The sequence below is a fragment of the Argiope bruennichi genome, chromosome 11 (genome assembly GCF_947563725.1).
Source record: "Argiope bruennichi chromosome 11, qqArgBrue1.1, whole genome shotgun sequence".
Classification (NCBI taxonomy): domain Eukaryota; kingdom Metazoa; phylum Arthropoda; class Arachnida; order Araneae; family Araneidae; genus Argiope; species Argiope bruennichi.
The window spans coordinates 102957218-102985189 of record NC_079161.1 but is presented as its reverse complement, the minus strand read 5'-3'; the positions used below and the strand labels follow the sequence as shown (position 1 = coordinate 102985189).

Here is a 27972-nt window from a genome sequence, read left to right as displayed (position 1 = left end):
ACTAGCACTTCGGAGTGAAATAGTATCTAGAGTTGCACATTAAAATTCGGATTAAAATTCGCACATTAAAATTGATTCGGAATTACTAATAAACGAAAATCATCAGATTATTTCAAATGGTGAGTATTTCCTTCTTATTATGCAGAATATCGATTTAAGGGTGATTCAATTAATCACCATTCATTAATAAAAACTTCGAAACATTTGACAAAATCATATTTTTAGCAATGGTGCTATGTAAAAGAAGGTGAAGTCCGAAAACCAAAGAAATCTCTAAAAATGTTTTAATTCTTAGAGTTATTTAGTAAAAACTGGTAAATGAGATATTTTGTTAGTAGTGGCTAATGAAAACGCGTGGCCCTGGAATTTTCAGTATGTAGCAGACGATGGCAACATTTTAATTTAATTGATGATGCAATAGGGAAAACGATGAACCATATTTGAGTTTTAATGGAAAAATTGCTTTCTTTTTAACGAAGCTGATTCCCAATTTAAAATTATAATGTCATAAAAAGGAATCTATTTTATTCAGTAAGGATTTATATGCAAAAGAAAATATTAATATTCGAAAAGAATATTATTCCAAATTATTAGGCATTTAAACTTACTGAATGTATCCTATGAATAGTAAAAGTTGAAAAGAAGAATTCTTCAAAAGATAAAACGCATAAGTCTTTGTAATCTTTATTTATTTGGATTTTCAGCATAAGCTATCTATTTAAAATAAATAGTAAAGATTTCAAATTGTTTCACAAACACACACTTAGAGGAATAGTAAAAAAAAAAAATTAAACAAAAAAAAATGCTGAAATCAAAATACAGTTATAAAATCACGAAACACTGATTGAAGTTCAGTATATTTTTCTTGCAATATAAATAGAAATCTAAAAAGTTGTTCAAGAGCTAAACAAACAAAAAAAACGTTAACCGATAGAACTGGCGTTGCTCAGGATATAAATACTTTCCTGTCAAAAAATTTTATTCTAAAAAATCCTTTTATAAAACATATTGTAAAATACAAAATGCTGTTATTGGCAGGTTTTTTTTTACATCAATGATATTAAAAGGAACATAATGACCGAATCAAATCATTTTTAAAAATTGTAGAATAATAATTTTTCCCCATAAGTTAGTAATAAAGAATGATGGAAAATGTGATTAAAAATTTCAAAGGACAACTCAGAGGAAAACAAATAAAATGGTTAGAAAAGAAACAATCTAAAATTAAAATTATTTTGGAAACTAAACTAAAAAATTTCGAAATCAAACAAAAAAACTAAAAACTGAGATGTAAAAAAAAGTAGAAAAAGCACCTCAAGTGCTTTAGCCAATATTTTCCTATATTACTATGAGAAAAAAATAATTAAGTATAATTTAATAAACGGTTGGAGGTATATTGATTACACTAAGATAATAATGATAAGAAATTCTGTAGACTGCTTATATATATATATATATATATATATATATATATATATATATATATAAGCATTATGAAATTAAAATAATTGATAAACTTAGATGATACCAATATTGTGACTAATTGCTATCCAAAAGATTTAATTCTAACACAAATAAATGAAATTCAGCAAATTAACTTGAAGCCTTTCTGGATTTAAAAATCGAAATTGCTAATGATAAAACAATAGTTGGTATCTACGATAAAAGGGATGAATTCAACTTTAAAATAACGAAACTTTGTAATTACCATTCGAATCTAAACTAGAATTTTCAAAAATTTAATTTTCTCACAATTCAATAGTATAAAAAGAGTTTGTAATAACAAAATTTCCTATATTGAAGCAACAAATAATCTCATTAGAAATTTATCTAATAATGAATTTCCCAGAAACTACAGCAATATTGACATTTTAATTTTTTAAAAAAAAAAGAGATGATTTGGTATTAATCCTCTGCCTAAAATAAAAATAGACTTTCCGTTGCCTATTAACTAACTCAATAGATGGCGCTGAGACCCTCCAATTATTTTTACCTTTAATGGCCTAAGCAGAAACAGAATGAAGCGCGGGAACAAGCAAGAACAAGATGAGAAACTTTTTGTAAAATTTTTTTTGCCTGCTATGTTTTTTCCTTTTTGTTTTAATAATTGGTTATGAGAGTTTTTATATAGTTTATTTTTTATTATTGCATTTTTTGATTACTTGTGGCAGAGGTTTACCGGCAGGGGGGCAAGCACAATATCTCTCATTTGGCTTCAAAATAACTCATAATAATTAGTTTTAAATTTAATTAAAGAAAATAAAGAATTATTTAGCTTTTTTTTATCCAGATACTGTACCATTCTTTCATTGTTAAAAATTTGCAAAGATATTTGTAAAAAAAATGTTGCTCTCCGTTTTTTTTACTGACAGTCAAAATATAGCTAATATTTGAACATATTTTGTATGAGACTCTTGAGATTTAATTACACTGAGATTTAATTTTAGAAAAAACATGGTTATATTTCATTCTACTTTATAGTATATAGATAGGAACATAGATTGCGCAAGAATAGCATTCTATGTTCTTGCAAACAAATACATAAGAACATTCTAAGAAATGCATTTGTTCATTCTAAATGAACAAATGTATGTTCTTATCTTGGAATCTATATAAAATACATGTTGAAAGAAAAAGTTTTGTAAAAGAAACTTTTTCAGAAATCCAAAATAATAATTAATAAATATTCGATGTTTTCACCACAGCATTGATTTTTCAGAGCAGTTCCCTACTTAAAATATTTGTTAAATAAGGATTGCGACAACGAGCAGAGGTGTTTCGAAATTGAGGAGAAAAAATGTGCGTACTCAACAAAAATTGATTATAGTTCGAACACGAACAATATAGAATGCGGAAAAGATACAGTGATGTTGTTTCTTAAGAAGGCTGGAGAAAATATTTTCTAAATTTATGTATAAACTTATTATTTTATGTAAGATATGAAAAACATTATGAAATTTTTATGACTGTTTAAACGTTAGATCCCCCATGTATTTATTTTTTAATATATATTTATACTTAAAAGAACCAACGCATTTTATTAAAAAAACAATTAGATCTTGAATATGAACTCCTCTATCTTCATTTTTAGGCACGCGTTCTTATGATTAAGTACTTTTTTAATTCGAAGTTATTGCAAACTAACATTCCACCCCAAAACGTGAGTTTTATCCCCTCAGTTGCATGCATTGGTTTTTCTTAATCCCTTTGTATACAATGGCGAATCTGACCCACTTATGGAATTGTTGAATTTTTAATCTGAAATTAAGTGAAAGCATTAAGTAATTTAAAATGCAAAAATCACTTAAAAATGCATCATTACCTCAAATGCCCTTATATTATTCTAAGGATTAAAATAACAATAATTGCCCCAAACAAGATCTGTTGTCTAATTAGGAAGTTAAATAAATCCGTATGTCAAGGGTTTAAAGTGTTATTTATGAATATTCTAAAAATAACTATTTTAATCACCTTTTTACCAAGGCATCTTTACTCAAAGTCTATTAAAAATTTAGAAGCATCTGAAATTATATAGTTTTTGTCACAAATAGTAATTGAAAGAAAAATATATATATATAAACGATACGTTCCCCGATTACATAGTCATAATATTGAATGGAGAGTTTGAAGATAAGTAGTAATTTATTTATTTAACAAATTGATTGCACACTTAGGTAAACTCTTTTAGTGTAGCTAAAAAGCTATCATACCACAAATATTTATTTATTTTTGTCGTCAACTGTAGTCGGTAATATTTCTTTAGTGTAATAATTGTAGCCTGATAAATTAGATTGCAAAAGAAAACATATTTTACTGTTAAATAAATTTAATTTACAATTATACAATTTACTTACATTATTTAATGATTTATAAGGAATTAATATAATATGGCTTCAGCAAAATCATTCTTTTTAGCATGTATTTTCACAAGAATGTCAAAAGAAAAGAGCGTTTTATAAAATTTAGTTTAACCATTAAGCAGATTTTAGTCAGACCATTCTCATAGTGAAATGAATAAAATAAATTTACCAGTTCGTTATTGCGGAAGTAACAATTATATAAATAAGATGACGATTAATTTTAGAACTTGAATTTCAATGATGAATTATAGAAAACAACTCTATCGCCTTATTCATAAATAATATAAAAGCATCGATTTCTCTAATAATTCCACTGAAGGTAATCGAAGTGAGGAAAAAATTTTTTTCTCCATAATCTATGATAAAATCTTATCCGACGGACAAATATTAGTCAGAAAATATGTGACGTCTTCATTTGCCAGCTTATTGATTATTCTATTAAATTTAGTATAAATTAAATGCTGACTGAATATTATGACATTTAAATAAAATGACTGAGAATTTGGACTCGTCGACAACCATTCGCATTAAATTCTTAGTCGACCGATCAAATTTTCTTGACAAAATGGGATATATCATATGTCGTCTTGTCGGTTATATTGCCAAAAGTAGTGCAAATTAAAAGCTTGATGAACAACATTTGAATCAAATGTCTGAAAATCAGCGGATAGAATTTTCGACATTCATCACATGCAGTTCAAAGTCGATTGCCCAAAAATTGTCGGTACAAGACGATATCTTATTCACTTGTCGGATCTAGTGTAAATTATAAGCTAAATGAACGACATTTCAATCAAATGACTGAAAATCAGCGGATAGAATTTTCGACATTCATCACATGCAGTTCAAAGTCGATTGCCCAAAAATTGTCGGTACAAGACGATATCTTATTCACTTGTCGGATCTAGTGTAAATTATAAGCTAAATGAACGACATTTCAATCAAATGACTGAAAATCTGCAGATTTAACGTCTTCGGCATTCACCGCTTTGAGTTCATAGTCGGCCGACCAAAAATTGACAGCAAAATGAGAATATCACCTTGTTGATATCTTATACAATTGTTACCTTGACGGTTATATTGCCAAAAGTAGTACAAATTATAAGTTTAATGAAAGACTTTTGAATTAGATGTCTGAAAATCTGCGAACTTAACATCTTCGACATCCATTGCATTCAGTTCTTAATTCGGTCTATCAATTCTATCATAGCTTTTTGTACATAATATACCCCCCATGATAAAATAAATCGAAGTCTAAAATTTCAAAATTTTCTTTTATTCGATCATGAAACTACTAAAATATTTTTACATATAAATGTAACATATTATAGCAGTCAGTAAAAGTGAAATGCATAAACAATTCGTACGATGTAAAAATAAAAACCATTAAATGTTTATTAAATGTTTCTTCCATTTTTTTGTCAACAAACACCGAGAAAAATCCCTACCAACAAAAATAAAAGCAAAAACAATTCATTTAATTATGAAATACAAATCTAATGGTCAACCCTTATTTGGTATCAAATAGCAGTTTGGTACTAATCCAGAGTTGCTTGGATTTATAAATTAATAAAAGTCCTTATAAATACTTTCTTGTAAAATATTTTAATATAAAAATAAATTTTGAAAAATTAATATAATGTACACAATCCTTTACAACGCCACATTACTTGATTAATGGCATGTGGTCCACAATTTGATCCTCCCTTTTTCTTGCTTTATTAGCAGTGTTAAATAACAACTTCCAACAACTTAATAAAAATATTTTAAGATATAAATTTTAAAAAATAGTGGTGGAGTAGATTAAATTTTTACTATTAACATATTTCAAAATCTTTCGCGTTAAATTTTGAGGTAGAATTGAACAGAAAGATATTTGGTATCAGTGAAAAGGTAAAATTTTAAGACATTATTAAGTTATTTTTAATGAAATAATTTGCACTGAAATCATTTTAGAGAATTTTAGTCGAAATTTCTATTACTTTCTAATCAATTAAATATGAAATTTACTTTTTCACCTTGAAACATTATCGGTATTCTTTATCTTGTCCTAAAGAACAAGTTTATGGTATCAACCCTTTCGTTTAGGAGTACGTGTGGAACATGCACGTGTATATAGCTACAATAATTTTAATTCATATTAGAATTGCATAAAAAGTAGAAATCCAACGACAATGGCTCCATTGGCGTAACTCAGTCATTTAACAGAAAGTCTCGACGCTCAATCTTCGATTCAATTTTTTCCTTTGTATATCACCGCACAAATGAGATGGTTCGGATCTGAACGATGATATTTTATTCAAAGAGTGAAATTCTTTTATTTAAAATGTTATCTATTATTTATCTAAGCTCTGCAAGAGTCTAGATCTTCCTTAAATGGTCCCATCTGTTCTGGGTAAACTCTCAGTTTCTTGTGAGTTACTTCTTCCTAAAATATCTAATTGTTTAAACTAACAATGCAAGAGCAGCGGTGACCTTGTGCTAAGGTCTTGGCTTTTGAACCGAACGGTGTCAGGTTTGTGACCCGATTCCACCAGAAGAACCTCCGTGTCAGAGGGTCTGGTGCGTGTTAAATCCGTCGTGGCCAAGCGTCTTCCTGCTCCTGTGGTGTGGAAATTTGGAGAAGGGGTGTCAGTTTAGGTGTCTTCCTCGTCATCTGACCGCGGTTCAAAACTAGGAGAATCGTTCTAAAATAGCCCTACAGTTGCTTTAAAACAGAACGTTCATATAACTAAACTAACAGCGTATTTAATTTTAATTTCCCGATTTTCTTCTGGGAAAATAATCCTACTAACTGCATGAATTTTCTTCTAATGCATTACTGGAAAAGTAAGTTGTGAGAATTAAATGTCTCAACGAAATGTTTCGAATGAAGGAATTTAATTTTCATCAATGCTAAACACATACGAGACATTTCGTACTAGTTATGTATCTCGGATACTGTTCTAAAAAAATCATTGCTAAGGACTACATTTTTTTTATTTAATGAAAGATAATAATTTCAAATCCAAGAGTAAAATTATCGAAATTTCTCATTATTGTAAAAAATAGTCTAAAAGTTATAAAAATTCCAAGAACTTGACTAATTTAAATATTGCTGCTGTTAACCATTTGACTGCCAACGGGACATATACATCCCACTAACTGTTTAAAATCAGTTTAAATAGTTCTGAGTAAAATTAGTTTTTTTTTTTTGGTGGGTGAAGGATGGAGTATTTGGCCATCATGTCCTAGCCCCATGGGGTTAAAAACATTTGAAAAAAAATCGAATAGATTTGCCTAATATAGAAGATATTATCATCATTTTCTACACGATCACAGAGAAAAAGATTTTAAAAAATTGGTAACCAAAGGGTTAATCTTACACAGCTGTTACTGAGTCCACAAGCAAGTATCATTAAAAATGCTAATCTCAAAATTCACATTATTTTGCTTCAGACTCAGAAAAGCTTTCGTGAAATTATCTGCACTATTTTCCCTGTACAATGTTGCAACAATTATATTGTATATATTTTCGTTCAGTGTGAATAAATCGTAAAATATCAATATCTGCAAGAACAATCTTCCTAAGTCTGTCATTTGTTTTATTTAGTTTCATGCAATAGGAAAAAATATGTTTAAACGATAAGAACAAAAAAGTCTTTCGAATTTTGTTGAAAGGTCACAGTGACACATGTTATATATTTTGATCATTGTATAGTTATTTGCTGTGTATTTCCATTTTATTATATTCTAATTTAAATTCATCAATATCTCAGAACTGAAAAAGAATCAAAAGATATAAGAATCAAAAGAGATATATATTTTTTTAATTTTTCATAAATAACATTTAGCAAAACGAAAAAATGCTCAAGTATTGTAGCCAAATTGAGCGTTCAATTAATAATGATCATATTTCTTTTATGCGTCATATCTCTTTCTACTTAATATTCATATATTATTGACCATTTTTAGACATAAAAACTTTATTAAAAGGATCCAAATCAACTCCAATCAGTTATACTCAGTTGAAAAAAGAGAATTTGCTGAGTCTAGAATAAAAAGATCAGATAAGAAAAGAAGATAAGACAGATTAAGAACTATCATTAACGTTATTTTGGAAATTAAAATAAAAATTTCCGTTCAGCTACGGAACAGGTTTACAAAAGACATAGAAACCCTAGCCGTTTCATAGAAAGCTTCTGTGCTACAGAATTTCCCAACGGTGTTGGTGAAGATACCGAAGGCTGGCTGGTAGTCCTTCCAAGTGTAGATGCTAAAAAAGCTGGATGGATTCCAAAGAATGACACTTTTTCTTGCATAGTAAGCGTTGTCGACTGCGAAGGAAACTCGCGGCTTCCCCGGTCTTTCGAAGAGATTCCTTACGATTACAGCAGGGCCACATATGTGGAGAGGTCTTTCCTCCTCGGCAGAGATGAAGAGTTCCTCCCAGAAGGAGTGCTGACTTTGAGTTGCGATTTTTATTTCACTTGGATTGGCTCAAGGATGGACTGGGGTCACTCTCCTGAAGTATTGATGGACGGGTATTCTATAAAATCCGAGAACATTGATGATTTTTTGGAGTCGATACCGCAAGCAGTCTGCATCAAGAGCGGTATCGAAAAGGGATATCCCAGTGATTCCTACATAGTTTGTGACTTCACACGCCGCATTCTAACATTGCCACAGTTTCGTAAGTTGAGAAAAGATTTTGGGTTTGATGGCATTCCTTCTCAGATTTTTGACTTAGTAATAGACACGCTGACAAAGACATTATGGAACACGTTTGGATATTTGACACCTTCTCAGACAGGTTTCTTTTGCTCCTCGACGAACGACAACCTCGACCAAGGCAAAAGTAATTTGGGACGCCTCCTTGTGGAAACCTCCCCCGTCATCAGATGCTGCGTTAACACTTCCATGAAAGACCAGCGAGAGAAACGCTTTGAATTCTTGAACGTGGACAGCCAGACTTTTAAAATCGTTTTGTTTTTCTTAGAAAATGGAACATTTCCTCCTTCCGAATTTCATGAACTTGTGGAAGTTTGCAAAATGTCCCACCTCCACGAAATGAAAGATCTGCAAATAAAATGCTCCAAATATATGGCAAGATGTTTCGAACTTTCAACCTATTACATGAAAATATTGAGAATTGCAGATTTCCACTCTGATGAATATTTAAAATCACTGACTTTATCTTGTGATCGAGAGTATTGTGATAGACAGATGAAACACTCGTTAGTAATTAAGGAGGATAGAGCGGACTTCGATAGCTATACTTAGACAAATATTGCAACTGTTTGCTAATAATGGGTCTTTTTGGTGCATCCCATGCATATTCCAGATGAATTTCGTCTTCGTAGTAGGACTTCCATAGGAAAAAGACACCAAGAAATAATATTTGAGATAAAGAGTAGTATAATCGCTATTGCGACTTCATTGATATTCAGAAATTTTAATTTTTTGTGGGAAAAGATCATTTATCCTGCCATTAAGAGCAGAAATTAATCATCAAAAAGAATGACCTCGAAACCTCACAAATCTACTGCTGCGTTATCTTATCATTATTTCATGAAACCTACATTTTTATGCTAAAAAGGTACTTTCATTGAAGATTTACTACCAACTGCATGAGATCTATATTTTTTTAAGTCATAAAATCATATTATGAGGACAATAAATGGTTCATCAAGGCATTACAACCTTTGCTTTTGTACCTTTCAAGCCACCTTTGATAACCAGCTGGTTCATAAAGATTATTGGATGTGCTTAATTTAAAATTAAATCTCTTATGCACAACTTAATGTCCATGATTCCTTCAATAAATAATTTTCAAGAACATTAGATTGCATTTTTTGAATATACGGAAACCAAGTTCCATGACATCATAGTTCCACTAAAATTCAAATATCTGAATAACTGGTTTAGGCATTATTATATAAATCTCACCTACACCAAGTAAATGTTGTTTATGTTGCGATAGTTGAAAGTAACTAATAAATTATATTAAGTAATTAATTCGTTCACAAGTTCGTTTTACTGAAATAGTCTGGAAACTATTTTATATCTGGTAAAATTCTATGAACGTAATAAAACATGACTTTAAAATTATATTCTAATATTTATACAACATTTACAAATCTTTTGAGAAGCACTTCGTAAGAGTGCAGTTAAAGTCGGGAAATTACGGTTATAAAGTATACAAAAAGTCTTTAAAAGAATAAAAATAAGTAAGTATTACAAAAATGCGATAATTAAAACTGAAAATAAGTGCAAAAATACCAAGCGATATTCTCACGATTCTTCGCAGCTCGAGATTAATTAAAAGAAATTAGTAGAGCCTTCTGAAAATGAAGTCACTTCATAGAAATGCCAAACACAAGTAAAATCTGATTTTTAAAAAAATAAAAAAATAAAATTAAAAGATTTTTAAAATAAATTCTAATTTATAATTTATTACACAGTGAAAAATGTAAAGTACTGGTGGTAAAAACACATGCACACTCATAAGAGGGGGCTGAAATTTGAGAACATCATTTATAGTTTCTTACAAACAGTGTTAGCTAAAATAAAATTGAAAAACATAAGTTACAAGTCTTAGTACATTCTCGAAGATTTGACACATCTAGTGAGATTTCATATGATGTTACTGCAAATATTTTCACTGTTTATCTCTTCATCGACTATTTTGATATACAATGCACACAATACTTCTGGAACTGCAGTATTTTTCTCTCCTAAACCTTTTATTATAATAATACAAGTCTCACTTTCTCTCTCTCTCTCTCTCTCTCTGTGTGTGTGTGTGTGTGCTCTTGTTTCAAGTTTACTAAGATAACAAACATGAGAAGTACATACAAAATATAATATATCAATCATCAAAACACAGATAAAACCAAAATTTTTAGCAGTGCGCTCTGAAATAAATCACAAAAAAATCTAGTAAAGAACTGTTAACAAACTAAAATCTCCTAATAATAAATCTTAACGTTATTAAATGTATTCAAATTTTTTTTCAAAATATCATTGAATGAAAATTTGTCAAAACTGTTACTAATATGAAATATAAAAGTTTTATCAGTAACAATTAAGTAGCTGATTGCAGAAATTACTCGAGTCAATAATGTATAAATGTTGGAGACTTGATGGAAACTAATTAAATTGTTTACCTCCTAGATACTGTATATATACTATATGCATTTAGTTAATCAGTTAATATAATTTTCCCAAGATGATAAAAGGTCCTCAGATTAAATTGATAATTTTTAGTTTCTGCACTAAATGAAAAATTTTCTGTAAAGAATCACTAAAACAGAAAAGGAAAATATAATTAAAGTGCATTGATATTTTTTTATTATATATGTTGATTTCTTGCACCTAGTATGAAAAGAAAATTAGTATTTTAAATATAATTGTTATATTAGTAATATATCATAACGCAAAGTTTAAAAAAAAATCGAATTCCCCTGGCATCGGCCATTCAAAATTCGTATTGTAAACGTCCATACATTTTCGTAACTTGCTCTATTTTGGCCTTCCATCCATTGATTCAATAAACTTGTTCATTTTTCTGTCCATTTATTCCATCCATATCAAGGTCAGTAAATTATAAAAAGCAATCTACAGCCGGCATCCATCCATTCACCTGAAAGATAAAGTCATAGTCATATGATCATTTAAACGGATGTCAAGACACCTAAAGCAATCACTAAAAGAAAACAACATTCAGTTTTTGAAGTTAGTAAATTAGCTAAATAAACCTCAATCACTAAATAGATTGCAACTAATTTATAATATGTGTAGCACTTATATATATATATATATATATATATTTTTTTTTTCTTGAAATCAATCCTAATCAATTGCCTAATACATTTCCCCAGTGTTTCTGTTTTGACAGTATTTTTTCTATGCACTATAGAATTTATTTGCTTCTCTTTTTGTATTGTGATTCATCATTTCCCCTTCACATAATGAATGATTTTCAGAAAAGAACTAATTTTAATATAAATAAAAGTTACTGTGTCTATGCATGTATGGTCCTTATATCATCCTAAAGAAATGGGCCGAATTTGACCAAATTTTACGCACTGATTACGCACGTGCCGCCAGTTCTGATTGTACAAACTCAATTATTTAACTAACTAGCAGTTAACCAATATTTTACCTGGTTCCCTCGATAAGTTCGGAAGAAATTACTCCAGAGTGATATTTTTACGTCACCTTAAAATTCAAGATCTTGAAATAAGGAAACTTATAGAAACTTATATATAAACTACTCTACCACTATTTTCATAATTTTCGTTCGTTATTTTAATATATATATATATATATATATATATATATATATATATATATATATATATATATATATGCATAAAATGTTAAAGAAAAACACAAATCCATCATTAGGATTCAAACTAAAGGTAAGAAAGTGAAGCTTTCACGAGCGAACGAAATATTTTTTACTATTAAAGAATGTGAATATACTGAAAGAGATGCTGCCAGAACACATTAGGAAAATTCTTAAAGAAATCTTTAAACGCAAACGATTAACAATTTATATCAGAAACATCTATTGATTTAGCCTATTTTCGTTTTTGTTGTTGTTGTTGTTGTTTGTTTTTCTAAATGAAAACATAACAATTCAATTATTTGTCACAAAATATTCTTTAGATTTTTATTTTTATGCTTCACCATTTGTGAACAAAATTTTAAATACTAATATAACAAATATTAATAAAATATGGGGAAAATCAATGATCGGTGGTGGTTTTTCAATTCTTTTAGTTTAATTTATGTTCTAATTTTAACTAAAAAAACCTTTTCAGACATAAAAGAAAAATTGTGTATATTATAATATTTTATACAAAAATATTTTTTGCGTTAAAAATATTATACATCCCAAGCAATTCTATGTATATCAACTAGCATGAAATAATTAAAATATTTTCATAGCCAGAAAATCATATACAGCCAAAACAAATGAAAATAAAAGGGAGCCTCCTTTTAGAATTGTAACGTTTGGTGTAGAAACCAACACGAATCGCGCATTGATTCAAATAGTTGCATTTTTAACACGAGGCGTTTTCAACAACTAGATTTATAACATTTCTCCATATATTATCCCTACATAATGTGAAAGCACACAATTTTTTAAAAATTCATTCACGCCATTTCTGCAGTCAGTGGTTCAATTATATCGTTAGTTAATATTTGTACATGCCATAAAACATAAATCAAGTAAACAACAAAGAAGACTGCACTCTACTGACAAAATAATGAAAGAAATAAAATTGTGCAAATAAGGGGATTGAACGAACCAGTCCTAAAAATTAGAGTTCCAGCAGTTTCCCGGACTATTCAGTGTTATACCCAATATCTACAAATAACATCTACTACTCAATCAATTGTTAAAAAAAGCAGAGGGCAAACTCTTTACGTGGTATAATAACAAAAAATGAAAAGAAAGGAAAAACTTAGATAATAATACTCACATTAAGAACAATGAATATTGCCATATCCAAATCAAAACACTTATTTGAAATATCAAGGAGAAATTATTTTAACTAATTTCTAAATTTGTATTCAGCAAAAAAAAAAAAAAAAAAAAAACATAACTATATGTATTTAAAATGTTAAGAACCTTTGGAAAAAAAATATTTTATGCTCATAAGTAAATGTATTAAGAATTGTTTATAAATATATAATTAAGAAAGTTAAAAACATTTTAATAATTACTCAAGTATTAATTAACTACTTGCTTTGTTTGTTTGTTTTTCTAAATGCATAAAAAAGAATTTCTCGACTGAAAACTTTTAAATCCATTAAGTCAGCTGTAGTCTTTCTAATAATATTAACTACTCGTACGTAAACTGGCACTGAATAATGAATGCTATTATAATGCAATAATGAATAATATGCAATAATAATGAATGCCCCCGAAGATATAGAATTTTACTTCGGTCGTTTTGCACATGGATGGTAAAGGTCAAAAAATGTCGAGTTGCATTTCTCTTTTTTCACTTATTTCACTACAGAGTAAGGAATAGTCTATTTAAGATTGCCAAGGAATTTATATAAGTTTTTCTAAAGGTTATTCTTTTTTCAAAAAGATTTAAATGTATGTCGGCGTCCTAAGCAAACAAAGCACTTATCATGATTTACCATCTCTTACGTTAAACATGCGTTCATAATTTTTATGACGTTCCAAATAAAATAAACACTTTTGCTTTTACGTAACAACGAATAATACAGATTTTATTGAACCATTCCCTATTGAAGAAACTATAATTGGTTTTAGTGTAATATCGGCTTTATATAAAATTTGCAGGTTGAAATTTTTTATGTATAATTCTTTTGATTAACTAACAAAAGCGATATTTCACGATAATCGAATTATTTTCAGAAAAAGTGAACTAAGTATTTAATGTCGAATAATTTGTTCAACTGTGTTATTTACTACACTGCAAATTTAGATCTTCAGGAATTTTTTAATACATTACAGCGAATATATATGTCTATAGTAACACCTGGTGATTTCCAATGATCCAACCAATATTTCGGGTCGTGCATTCTTCTTAGTGTTGGTTCATTAAATATACAGGGTGATTCAAAACTCATCGTCAAATTTCGTGGAGAGGTAGAGAATACGTAAGGAAATTGATTTCGCATAGGAAAGTAAGTATGTAAATGTACGCATACGTATGTAAAAGGCGTTGTGTGTACCCAACCAGTCTATAGTTTTCCCGACCACTCCCTCTGCCATCAGTGTACGAGCTGACTTACTAGAGATAAGATGAATCGTTTTACGCATCAAGAACTAGTGAATATGCATCTCGCATATGGGACAGCTAGCGAAAGTGGCCGCTGAGTTAGGCAAATTTACGATGGACAGATCGCTTGGCCACCCAGATCACTTGATTTATCGTCAATGGATTTCTTTTTGTGGGGGCCCATGTGTATGAGACTCCCGTCGACAGCGCATTGGAACCGCCACAAGCACTGACTGTGGTACCATTTTTGAAAATGTTCTGCTGTCTGTGCAGCAGCGCTTGAATCTTGTGTTCATGTAAATGGTCGCAATTCTGAGTGCCTTCTATCAACCTGTATTACCTTGTTGCAATAAAAAATCACATTCGTTAATCCACTTAATTGTACTGTTTCCTTGTGTTCGCTTCACTTGTTCATTTTGACCATGTAGATGACGTTTGCGGACATACTTTCCCATGTGAAATCGATTTCCTGACGTAAGTTTTGAATCACCCTGTAGATTTCAGAGATTAAATAATTAATAATTTACTGATAAGAAATAACTAGATGTAGCCACCCCAACTCTCTCTTCAATTATGGAGAAATGCAATGGAAGAATCATAATTTTATTCAGTTGAAACGAATCCTGGAACTGATATTAGAATTGTTCTCCCGAAATATGATTTTTTTTTTTATTATTATTTTAGGGAGATAATCTTTATTGCATACAACTGCCTCAAATGAATTTCAAAAATTTGGTCACTCACAGAGATCTCTATTACAAGCAAATGAGATAGTGAATATAATAACATTGTTTGCTCATTATTATTATTTATTTTTATTATTATTCTCATTATTATATTAGTTTTGTATGCTCATTATTATCATTTCGAGTTTCGAAACAACATTTAATTTCTATTCTAATAACGATGTCTATTTCTCAAATTTTGTTTGGCAAGAAAATTATTTTCTAGATTTTTTTTTATCATTAGCAATAAGTTTCCCTTCTAAATCATTAATAACCATTTCTATTATATCATTTAATCCTTTTGATTCACCCGTTTCTCAACTAACAAATCGATATTAAATCATTCTATCATATCAATTCTATTTCGTTGACTTAAATAAGTTCTTCATTAATTGATAAATGAATTGTATTTTCGACTTTGCTTACAGTTGCCGCAAATAACTGTTTTATAATCACTCATTTAATTTTGATTCAAGCCATTACTTGTAAATCTTAATAAAACGACTGAATTCGCGTATCAAGTAATTATTCTGAGGAATCTACTTCACTCAGAAAAATCGTAGCATGAGAATCCATAATTTGTCGTAGCACTGTGTTGAAGTTCTTCGTTTGCTAATTACTTCTGGTAGCAATCCAGATTCATTTCGAAAATGATTCCGAGATGTGTGCTTTTCTATTATTTACTAACACACACAAAATAAAATCCTATAGAAAGTATAATCATTACATAACTAGGTCACATGACTTACAGCTTTATAATAATCTATACACCCTATGAAGATGGAAAAGATTCAGTTTCAGTCTGAGGAAAATTCTTGGATTATGGAAGGAAATTTAAATTTTTACTGAAACTTTCCACTTAATAGAAAGAAGCAACAAAATATTAAAAATACTATGGAAAAGCAAAATAATATAAACCTTGTATCATGTGTGAGTTGTTAAAATAAAGGCACAATATTTGCAACAAGCACGGAATACAAAAGTGACGTATTCAACAACAACAACAAAAAATCCGTTTTGAAACGCAAATGAATAGTGAGACAAACTCCACATCACATGAAAAATAAAAATGTATCACAACCATCATGCTTCGTGTAATACACTGAATTATGAAAGAAAAAAAATGTCTATGATTTATAACACAATATATGAAAATCTTAAATAATGCCCTATCAGTTTGTATGAAAATCAAGTACAATGATATATCACAGTGTACGTTAATTTAAGTACAAATATAAAAGAAAAAAAAAAGGAAAAGGAAAATGTGAAAGGAAAAAAGAATGTAAAAGGAAAAGAAAGTAAGAAGAAGTCACTTTACTAGGTGCATTATTAAAAATGAGTCGCTCTGGCTTTTTCGCTGAGCTTAGTGTTTATATTTAATATTAGTTAAATATTTTGGATATAACTTCATGTCCATGGTTCCGTGAAATTGTCAGACATTTGAAGCCGAATTAATTCTCTTATGCATGTCCTCTTTATTTTGTAAATGATCCTTTAAAGTGGTCAGTTCTAGAACATCCTAGAGTTACTGAAAATGTAAAAGCTTGGTTCATCTGACTTGTAACTTTCGCGGTATTTGAATTTCAATTTTTGTATTCGTCTTATAATCTGTGCAGATATTAAAAAGAATTTTTCTTTAATAACTTTCATCGATGGAGGAAAATCACGCGTTGAAACAATGAAAACGGTTGGAATTTCTCGGAAACAACAGGAACAAATTTTTATGCAATAATAATTTCAATAGAACATCGACACATACAGAGAGAGATGCATGCGCACGCATTCATTTGTATTATTAGTAGAGATGGTAAGAAACCTTTTAAAGACTGGAACACAGAAATCATTGGTAAAAAATCTTGTTTAAAATGTTGCTTTTTTTATATAAATTATTAACTTTCTCTTTAAATAAAACGTATTAAAAAGTCGTTCGGTCATCAACAATCTATTATTAAAAGTTAGACAACAAAATACTTTTAAACAAATTACCAAAATTCAAAAAAAATTTAATTGGTATAATTATTATATTATTAATAATAATTTTAAAATGATGTAAAATTTATTTTTGTGCAATAGCAATTTCAGAAGTTATCGTGTAAAGATAAATTCAAATTAATTTTTATTTAGTTAAATTCTAATAAGAAATCTAAAAATTAAAATTAAAATTTCAAAAAAAATTACTTCGAATTTTTGCCTCACCAAAATACTTACGTACCAAATTTGGTAGCTATAAGTGAAACAGACTGGATTGTAGAACATCGACACACACAGAGAGAGAGAGAGAGAGAGATGCACGCGCCCACATTAGTTTGTATTATTATCAGAGATGGCAGGAAACTTTTTAAAAATAGAACATGGCAATCAATGTTAAAAATTCTGGTTTAAAATATTGCTTTCTGTATAAATTATCAGTTTTTCTTTTAAATAAAACATATCAAAAAACCATTCAGTCGAAGTAACTGAAAATGAACTGACACTAATTACAATTAACCCAGCAGCATTGTGTTGTTTTTAACTTCTACTTTCATTTCCTCAAAATAGCGAACTAGGCATTCGAAACATTTAAAATGGCAATGACTATTTCTGGACTAAAACTTGTTGTGTAATAAAACAAATCGAAAAAAAAATATTTTACATATCTTGCTTCTATTATCAAGTTCAAAAACTTTACTAAGGCTACAGTGTTAAAGGGAAATTGTTCATCAGATTGTATTTGTTTAGTAAATTGAAACATTTTTCTTAGGTAGATATTCATAATCAAGAGAACAACAGACGATCATCTAACTCACATAACTGATAGACCAAATAATTTACCAAAATTCACCTGTTCAGTGCATGATTTTTCTAAGCTATTGTATTCCATACACACGGTCGAACACAGATGTCTAATGCACAACTAAATCAAAATCTCGGTGAGAAATTTTAGACGATGCCAATAATTTTTTATACATATTTATGCAAGAAAGAAAAATGAAAGTGAAAACGATATCTCTGACACGTACATCTCTGACATCGATATCTCTGACTCATCGCACAATTTCGCGTAATCAGAAATGTTATTGTTTGGCAGGAAATGGCATAAAAAGTGAAACTAAAATTGCTTTCGATCTTTTGAATTCACTTTGAAGTTCCAGAAACTATCAAAATCAGATTATCACTACCAATCAAAGATAATTCACTACCAATGAATTAACTTCTTGCAGAAATACAGTTGTTAAAAAAAAAAAGGAAAGAAAGAAATGCCCGAATATCCTATCTATTTCCCATATGCATTATCTGATCTTCTTATCTACCTGACGATAAGCACATTACTTCTGACGTTTAAAAATAAAGCTACTATCGGGAAAATGGAACAATGGCATTCAGAAACGATTGCAAGCACACTTCTAGCGTTATATCATTTTTAGAATTGTTCTCTTTCAACCCGTTGGAATACACCTAATATGAAGATTGAATTAGAATTATTTTCTAATGACCCTTGTGTTCCACCAAATCATTTAATACGGTAAGTAATTTCATTCTTTTTATTATTAAATAAACGTTTAAATTTGATTAAATTGTCAAACATTTAGAATGATGCTACTTTTAATAATAATGCCGCTGTTATACGAAAAAAAGGCAATATTTTTTTTTTAAGAAAATGATTATTACTAATAAGAGATAATCAGTATGACCTAACTTGCAACACTCAATATTGTGAAAAAAAAATCTCTTCCTATTCGTAACTTTTTTAATTCAAATAGGAATATTATTTGCATAAAAAGATTCTTAAAACTGAATAACCAATTTTATTGTTAGTAATGATTTTTTTAAATAATACAAAATTTAATTAAATATGCGATTAGCAAATAAATAAAATGCTTTGAATTCTTTACTCAATAAGAAAGGTAAAAAATAAATAAAATAATATCTAATCATAAAATTGAATGTCTGCATGTTTATTCATTTGTTGAACCTTACACAATTCCATGCCACTTCACTGATTCAAATGAAATTTTGCATATACATTTCTTAGCCTCTAAAATGATTAACAGTGCTTTTAAAATTATTTATGCTGCTCTAAAAGAGGCAAAAGACATAAAATAGTTTTACACTTTTCTGCTATAACTTCGAATGTCAACACAGAAAAATTGTTTTGGTACCATCGTGGAATTTTAAAAAAAAATTAGCTTTTCATTAACATCAATGTCATTTCCAAACAGTTTTTTAAAATTTTTGATCTTTTTTTTAATTGTTTATTTAAACAATTCTTTTATGAATGCTATTTTTTTTCAGTAAAAGTATTTCTCTGTTTCATCCCATTTACCTTTCATGCCGCAATTACCCAAATTTGTTCCTTTTTCTTAGAAATATCAGTATATTACACTTAATTTAGGTTTTAACCCAAATTAATGTTTTTACTAATTTTTGGGATTGACTGTCTGTTACGCTTTGTAACAATATATGTTTTTTCCGTTTAATTTTTTAATAAAGTTGCAACCTTATTTAAAAGTTTCGAGTGATAGTAATCGATATTATTCATTTAAGTCATTTTATTATTATTTTTTTTCTTATTCTAATCTCGTGTCTGACGCAGCATAGCCGACACCGGCTTTTGAGCCAGTCACAAAATGCCAAATTCCAATACAAATGCCAATGCCACTTAGCATTCCATATGCTTTTTAGTTTGATTTCATTGAATAGAGTTTTATTTCACTAAATAAATTTGTCAGTTTCTATTTAACGTCCGGTTTTCAAAATTGCACCTTTTAAAATAAGTCAAACGATATTTCTCTTTAAACTTTATATTTCCTAATTATAGATTTTTTTTCTTTTTAACTACATAATATCTGAAACATTTCCCTCTCTTCATTATTGCCCCATATTATCTAGATTCAAAATTTAAGTATTTGAATATATAGCTAAATCCTATAGAAAATGTAAAGTTGGAGGGATGTGAATGAAAATTATGAAATCAGCATTAAAGCCAAAAATACTTCATGAAAAACCCAACCAAAAATATCTTTAAAATATTTATTTATTTATATGCATGTATCGACATTCTAGGATGGGGAAGTGAATCTGCGAAATCTGATATGTAATAAACAGAATTTTGTTTTTAATACCAGTTCATTTTAAGATGTCTGCATGAGATACATATTATGTGAAAAATTAAATCAAGGAACTATTAAGTAGAGACAAAAAAAAAAAAAACTTGAGGTAAATTCTCCTTGACATTTTATCTTCATTAATCAAAAATTTATCATTAACTAAAAATACATGTAAGTGGTTTTTAGTCTAGTAATTAATTAGTGATGAGAGTCTTAAAACTTCTTGCGGGGCTAACACCAAAACTGTGCGAAGAAAAAGTATGTGATTTGCGTTTTCTTGTATGAAATATAAACGCCTGGAGAAACCCCGGTTACAATAGTTGTCTATATATGCAGGGTGTCACAATATATTGCGCTTATTCTCTTAAATACTGGGCTCAGATATACACTTCCAATAACAAGGATTCATTAAATAAGATAAACAATTGTATAAAAAAATACTGTGACTTCTGTGGAGATTAAAAACAAAAAGTTACAACACGGCTCTCCAAACTTAAATGTTTCAATTAATAAAACGTTTCAGATACATTCATCTACAGTAAAGTTTCGAATTCATCTCTTCACGAACAAAATCACCAGATATATGTATATTTCTAAATTTAAAGGGTGCTAATCACAAATTTAGGTGTAAATATTTTTTTTCCAAAACTCAAATTTATTCAATACAGGAAGCTGTCATATGTAAATATTTGTGTATTAGAATATTATCCAATCAAAATGAGTTGAAAGGATTTTGCTGATCACTCATGCTGGTGCACACTAACTGACAGCTGCGACCACGACTTTATACAGACGCAAATAAAAAATGAGCAGTTGAACATTTAAGATATCTCAGAGAAATAGTGGAATACTGAAAGAGAAAAGAAAAATCTTTGTTCTCAATTGTGTGTGCAATGTTAAGTTTTCCAATAGAATGATATATCTCGGTAACAAAAAATGTTTTGAAGACTAATGATTTTAGGCTGTATGGAATCATAACATTGACCTGATTTCAGAACACAACTGTTATTTTCTGCCGATTTCGGGAATATTTCTTAGAAGTTAATGAAAGAACTGTTTAGCTATTTGAAATCACAGGTTTCTTATTTCCCCAACTAAGACCAGAAAAAATGAGGTGTTTTGCAAGTAATATCGAAATTGACTTTTTTTTTCTATTTTTCTAGTTATCTTCGTGCTAATTTGTGGATATTCAATTCAAAATTCAGCATTCCCAAAACGATAACGCGTATGATATTTCAAATTCATAATTGGCATCCACACAGCATTCATGAACTTCATGAACAGTCAGATCATGATAATTTTATAACAAAGCCGTGCTTGAGATAGAATCAAATCCTTCTTTCCAAGGAAATACATTTTTGGTTCGCAAATATTGCTAAAATCTGAATGAAAACATGAATTGTCAAAACAATCAGTTTTGGAAAGATAAAAATTCATTTCGTTTGAGAGTTCAAGCATCAACGAAAATTTTCCATGAATTTGAGAAGAAGAATTTTCAAGAACTCCTTGATTGGTCCCGTTTCGTATAGCAGCATATTGAATAGGGATCCATAAATTCAGTTAGTTTTTAACAGTATCTGAACTAAAGGATGAATTGCTATTGACAATAATACCACATATATAGTCCCGATATTATCAGATTTCCCTTAAATTTACTCTAGATGTTTCATTGCAGAATGTATTTACATGCAGAAAATGTCTTCAAGTCATTAAATATGCATTGCATATTGTTTTATCTTTTATCACTGTTTGTAAATAATTATTGCTTATTCTTTGAAATTTTGCGTGTTGTAAAATTTAAAAGTATATTCTTTAAATATTACAGCGCAGATGAATTTAGCGTAAGCAAATCGTGTGTTAGCTAAAATCAAATATAGCACTTGCTCATCTCAACTCGAGATTTTATTTAAATAACTAAACCTTACATCTGTCTTTATCCACAAAAAGAAATGCCTCGAATCTTCCACATTTAGAAAGATACAGAAATTATAAGAACATAAGAAATTAATTATGTTTGAACAGACATTTGAGAATCAGTTGAATGCGAACTTTCATCGAAAAACTCTCTCTGTACAATTATCCTTATCACTAAGATCACTTTCTGCTTCATTTAAAAGTGTCTGGAGCACTGCTTCATGATAGAATCAGTAAATTGGATGATATTTCGGGGCCCAAGTTTTAGCACCATCTGCTAAGCCTTTTTTATCACTAGGCACTAACAGGGAGGTGCGGTCTTAATAAATAACTTAAGAAATAACTGAATTATTTTAAAAAGAATCCTCTGAAATCGGTTGAAAAGTGCACGTGTATTGAAGATCACAAAACAGGAAGCTACAGGGTCAATCCATTCATTTGAGATAAATATAGTATAGGGGTGACTGAAAATCCATCGCTAGCGGTCTCACAGACCTCACGTTCCCACTTAAGGGATATACATTGTACATTAAATATTTTTAAGTTATTGTAACTTAATTAAGATGTTTCTCTTTTTAAATTAAATAGTATTATAGTAATAGTTAGATAGTATTATAGTAGAGGTAGCTACACTTATAACCATGCTTTGATTCTCGTCCAAACACTAAAGTTAATCTTCATTTGTCTCGGTCAATATTTGAGTATCCCCTGAGAATATAAAACACTACTGACAAATTTTTCGAACTCTTTACTCATATATGTGGCTAGATATTCTACATCCATTGGTATTGATCACAAAAGTAGGTATAATACCTGTAGAAAAAAACTTACTTTCAATCTTAGAATAAATAAGTAAGCTATCGTGAATTTTCCTTCAAATACAAATAATTATAAAAATAAATTTTAGATGCGGTTTATATTATAATTTATTATTCTAATATAAAAAAAGATATGTATGTAAAAGATAAATATGGTCAACAACAAGATTTTTCGTTGATATGCTTAAATTTAAACCACTTTATTGCATCTGTAAATATTTAATCGTTCGTTTTCAAACCCGTTAAAAATATTTTAAAGAAATGTCATATTGCAAATTTCATTGGATAATGATAATTTTTAAATAGCGTCATTTGTTGGTACTGTATTTATGAATGTAACTTTATTTACAGGTACTGAGCATTCTGTTCAATTTAATTTTTCTTTTGTAGGAATATTTAAAAGGCTCCATCGAAACGAATATTTGCGTGTGCTTTTTTTAATTAGAATACTGGTGACCAGGAAGTTAAAGAAATTATAATATAAGTTTTAAAAATATATCTAAAAATAACCTAGATTTGAAAAAAAAAGTGAAATCTAATGAAATATTAAATTTTGCCCACATTTGAAATCAAAAAAAGAATTATTCGATTTCTAGAATTTTCTCAAAGAGTAATTAATTAATTAAATTAAAATGCATTTTTTTTTTTTTTTTTTTTGCAACAGTATTGACTAATAATAATCAACGTTTGGAAAGTTACTGTTTTCCAAACGCTGTAATTCATGAAAGTGAATGGGGATCAAAAGATTCCAGAAATTAAAAGAATTATGTAAGAGTATCTTTAGAGAGAATCTTTAAGAGTAAAAAAAAAAAAAATGAATATGAAGGCTATAAGACTTACGTTTTAATCCTTTAAAGTCCGTTGACTGCTGTCATTTGTGTATCGTGATACAAATTCGGTGGTACTGTCAGGGTAACTATCAAACATGTTCAATGAATATAAGCTCAGGTAGTTAGTTACATAAACGTCCCGTTTTAAAGCAACACTAGTGCTATTTTGGGACGGACCTCGTAATTTTGAACCGCGGTCACATGACGAGGACGACACTTGAACTGACAAACCCTCTCCAAACGTCCACACCACACAAGTGGGAGGACGTTTGACTCCAAAAGATTTAACGTGAACCAGACCCGCTTACACGACAGTTCTTTGATGGAATCGAATCTGAAACCCTCGAACCTAAAACCCTCCGAAGTCGAAACCTGTATAACGAACTACCACTGCCGTCCAATGAAAATAGTGATAGATACTTAGAAAATTAATATTCAGAAAAAAGAATAAAATTAAGAGCAAACATTTATCATGAGAAAATTTTAAGACTGTTCAGTAAAAAATTCGTTGATAAAAGTTTCACCTTGAGGATACTTCTGCAATAAAATAATTGCCAATAACGCTCTTACAAGCACTTTTATTTAAAAATTAAATGTATTAATAAAAGGGTAGAGATATTATTAATTAAAAGGTTAGTTTTTTTTATTATTATTCTTGTTTTATTTGTTTTAACAAATTACGCGTCATGAAGAGAAAAAATAAATTATAACATCTTTTATATGATAAAACGCATTTATTAATGTGCTTACTGTGGAAATTTTTTTGTCGATTTTATTTTTTTACTTTTTGGTCCTGGTATGTCTTTTTCTTAAATTCACGGCCAGGTGGCGCAAATAAAATTATTAATAATTAATTATTTAAATAATAATGAAATTCCCAAAATATCTAATTAATGTGCATTTTTCGAGAACAAGTAAGAAGTGAAAATCTGTAACACTCTCAACTAAAGCCAGTGTGCCAACCAAGCTCCAACCTCCTCACCAATCAAAAGCGCGGTGGCAGTACTGGACTAGCTGCAACACTGTAAGCATATGGAAGTTGCCGACCGCGAAATTTACTTATGTTAAGCTTGTAAATATAAATATTGATTAAATGTGTATAATTGTAAGTGTAGTGTTATGTACAAGTGGTTGTGTATTAATTTTTTTTTAATTCTTAGAGCCCATTTTATTGTATTACTCTTACAAAATTTTAACATATAAAGCAGCGAGTGAGAAATCGAATGCAAAATCCCATCTTCACCAACATGAAACAAAGAAAATAAAATAAAATGGGTAACAAAAACAAAAAAGCATCTATAATCACATAAAGCTTCTAATCAGTGTGTTCTAAGTATATTTATTTTATGCAAAATGTCTTCGCTTACTTATTTTTTGTCATTCATAATACTTTATTTTTTAAATTTAGATTTTTAAAGAAAATTCCTTTCAATGGTTCCCGAACTTATGATGTCTATTTGATTTAAGAAAATGGATTTTACGAATTATGAAACAGGAAGTCACGTCATTAAGACAACTTTTGAAATTAAGATAGAAGATTTCTATTCAACTTCTGATTTGATTGGAAAAGAACACCGAAATCCTCATCCTTTAGTTCAAAGCATCTACGCCGCAGTCTATCCCAACGGAGTTGATGCAGACACTGAAGGCTGGGTGGTCGTCCTTCCAGATGTAGATGTTAGCCCAGGTTGGAATCCAGAGAATGAGATGCTATCTTGGATAGTGAGTATTATTGATAATACAGGCACCCCCAAAATTCCCCGATCTTTCGAGGAATGTCATTTTGACGGAGACTTTCAGCATGAGAAATATTTAGATAAATCTTTTATACTCAGCAGAGCAGATGAATTCCTGGCAGAGGGCGTGCTGACCTTGCGTTGTGATATTTATTTCACTTGGAATGACAACAGGGATGATTGGTCCGGGTGTACTTATGAATACATGAAAATGAAGAAGGAACAACTAAAACTCCTAAATGGTTTTTTACACACAATACCGAAGGCAACAGTAGATACCAGTGCTGAAACAGGACATTCGGGTGAAGCCTACAAAATTTATGACTTCACACACCGAATTCTCACCTTGCCACAGTTTGACGAGGTGAGGAAAGCCTTCGGCATTTACGGTATTGCTCCTTCGTTCACGCGGTCCCGATCAAAATCAAAACAAAACAGTCCAGAAATTTGGGACATTTGGGAACACGTCTGGATATTCGACATTTTCCCAGACAGGTTTTTCCTGCTTCTCGATGAAAATCAGGAAAGTGTGGGGTCGAGCCTCATGAAAGCCTCCCCCGTCTTAAGGCGATGCTTAAACACCCCGATGAAAGAGAAGCGTGACAAACGTATCGAACTCTATCATGTGAAAAGTCGGGCCTTCCTAATGATATTATTCTTCCTAGAGAAAGGCATGCTCCCTCCCGCACAATTCGATGAACTGGTGGATGTCTACAAAATATCGCATTTATACGAAATGAAGGAACTGCAGCAGAAATGTGCCCAGCAGTTGGTGAAGAGTTTGGTGTTTCCGACTGATTTCGAAGAACTGCTGAGAATCGCATATCTCTATTCTGATGAATATCTATCAACGATCTTGGATTCCAGCTGTGTAGAAGATGTGTGTCCATTTCTGTTTGACTGGCGATTAAATATAGAGGATAGACTGGATTTCGCCTGTTATATTTGATAAATAATTTTTTTTTATATTGATGTTTATGTTATGCATTTCATACATATTTCATTCGAATTTGCTCTCAAAAAAAAAAAAAAAAAAAGAAATTTGACTTCATTTATTCTATAGATTCGCAGAGTAATTGAAGCATTACTGTGCTCTCATGCATATCTGGCGATTTTAATTTGTTACATAAAAATTTAGATCCAACTTTATTTTTGGAGTCATATATCCAGAAAGCTGATGAACTCACAAATCTGCCACTGCATTATGAAATAACTCGAAAATTTTCATTTCTTCTACTTTCGTTCCTCTAATTGGTTGTCATCACTCATTATTAACCACAGAATTCAATCTTCATTTTTATTTTTTAATTTAATTTAAACTAAGGATGGATTTTAGAAAAATGGCAATAAAAAATTTATATAAATGTTAAATGACTCTCTCTCAAGGAGTCTAGATCTCATATAACAGGAACAACGTCTCAAGAAATAAATAAAATTTTGTGGAACAATCGGGAGTTTGGCTTTATGCACAGGAGGTTTAAATCATAAAAGTAACACAAAATTGCAATTTATCCGCATTTGTTTGATATAACAGGAAAAAAAACAGCACAGTGCATAAATGTTTTTTTTTTATTTCTCTGCATAGGTCACATTCAAGGACTTGCATTCTTCCGATATTCTCATACTCTTATTCCCAATTTCTTATCCACAAGTTGCGTGTGCATCGTAAAGCGAAACTAAGAAAGCGTGCCAAAACATTCTATCATATTTTGAAATGCTAACAATGATACATTATTCAAATTTTACTCAAAAACTTTGGATTATACATTAAAACAATGCACGCAAATTTAATTCTTAAGTACACATATTTGTAAAAAAAATGACACAGGAAAACACCTAGGGATAAAATGGCACACGCTTGAACATGAATACAAAGACATTTTAACTCATTCAGAAGTGATACACAAATTTATGTAATAAGCCTTCCAAATTCGTCTGAATTTTGGCTGTTCTTACGTAATTATCTTAACTATAAAATTCCCTGCCATAAATAGTGGTGATTCGAAGTGAGCAGTGGACTGCGCTTTTATTTACAAATATATTCAATTCTTTTGCGACAGACAGTTCATATATAAGTGCAGGAAGTAGAGTTCACATGAAATCATTAATACATGGCTGCTGAGGTATAACATTGCGGGGGCTTTGTTAAACCTAACAAATAAAATAGCACTGAATTTTTACAGCTTCTGCTGTGGCTGTTGAGCCGATGCGGGTTAGCGTTCTAATGAATAATGAATCACCGACAGAC

At 29.8% G+C, this 27972-nt stretch overlaps 1 protein-coding gene across 2 annotated transcripts; it reads left to right on the top strand.

The window, feature by feature from the left end:
• LOC129957672 (uncharacterized) lies at nt 1–27004 on the top strand. 2 transcript variants are annotated; one of them, XM_056070122.1, is made up of 2 exons: nt 1–119; nt 25397–27004. In XM_056070122.1, the coding sequence occupies exon 2, from the start codon at nt 25459–25461 to the stop codon at nt 26671–26673; it is 1215 nt and encodes a 404-aa protein (XP_055926097.1). In that variant the 5' UTR covers nt 1–119; nt 25397–25458; the 3' UTR covers nt 26674–27004. The 2 variants fall into 2 exon arrangements, with proteins under 2 accessions (XP_055926097.1, XP_055926096.1); XM_056070121.1 differs by lacking the exon at nt 1–119 and adding an exon at nt 18520–18841.
• Nucleotides 27005–27972: the final 968 nt, after the last annotated feature.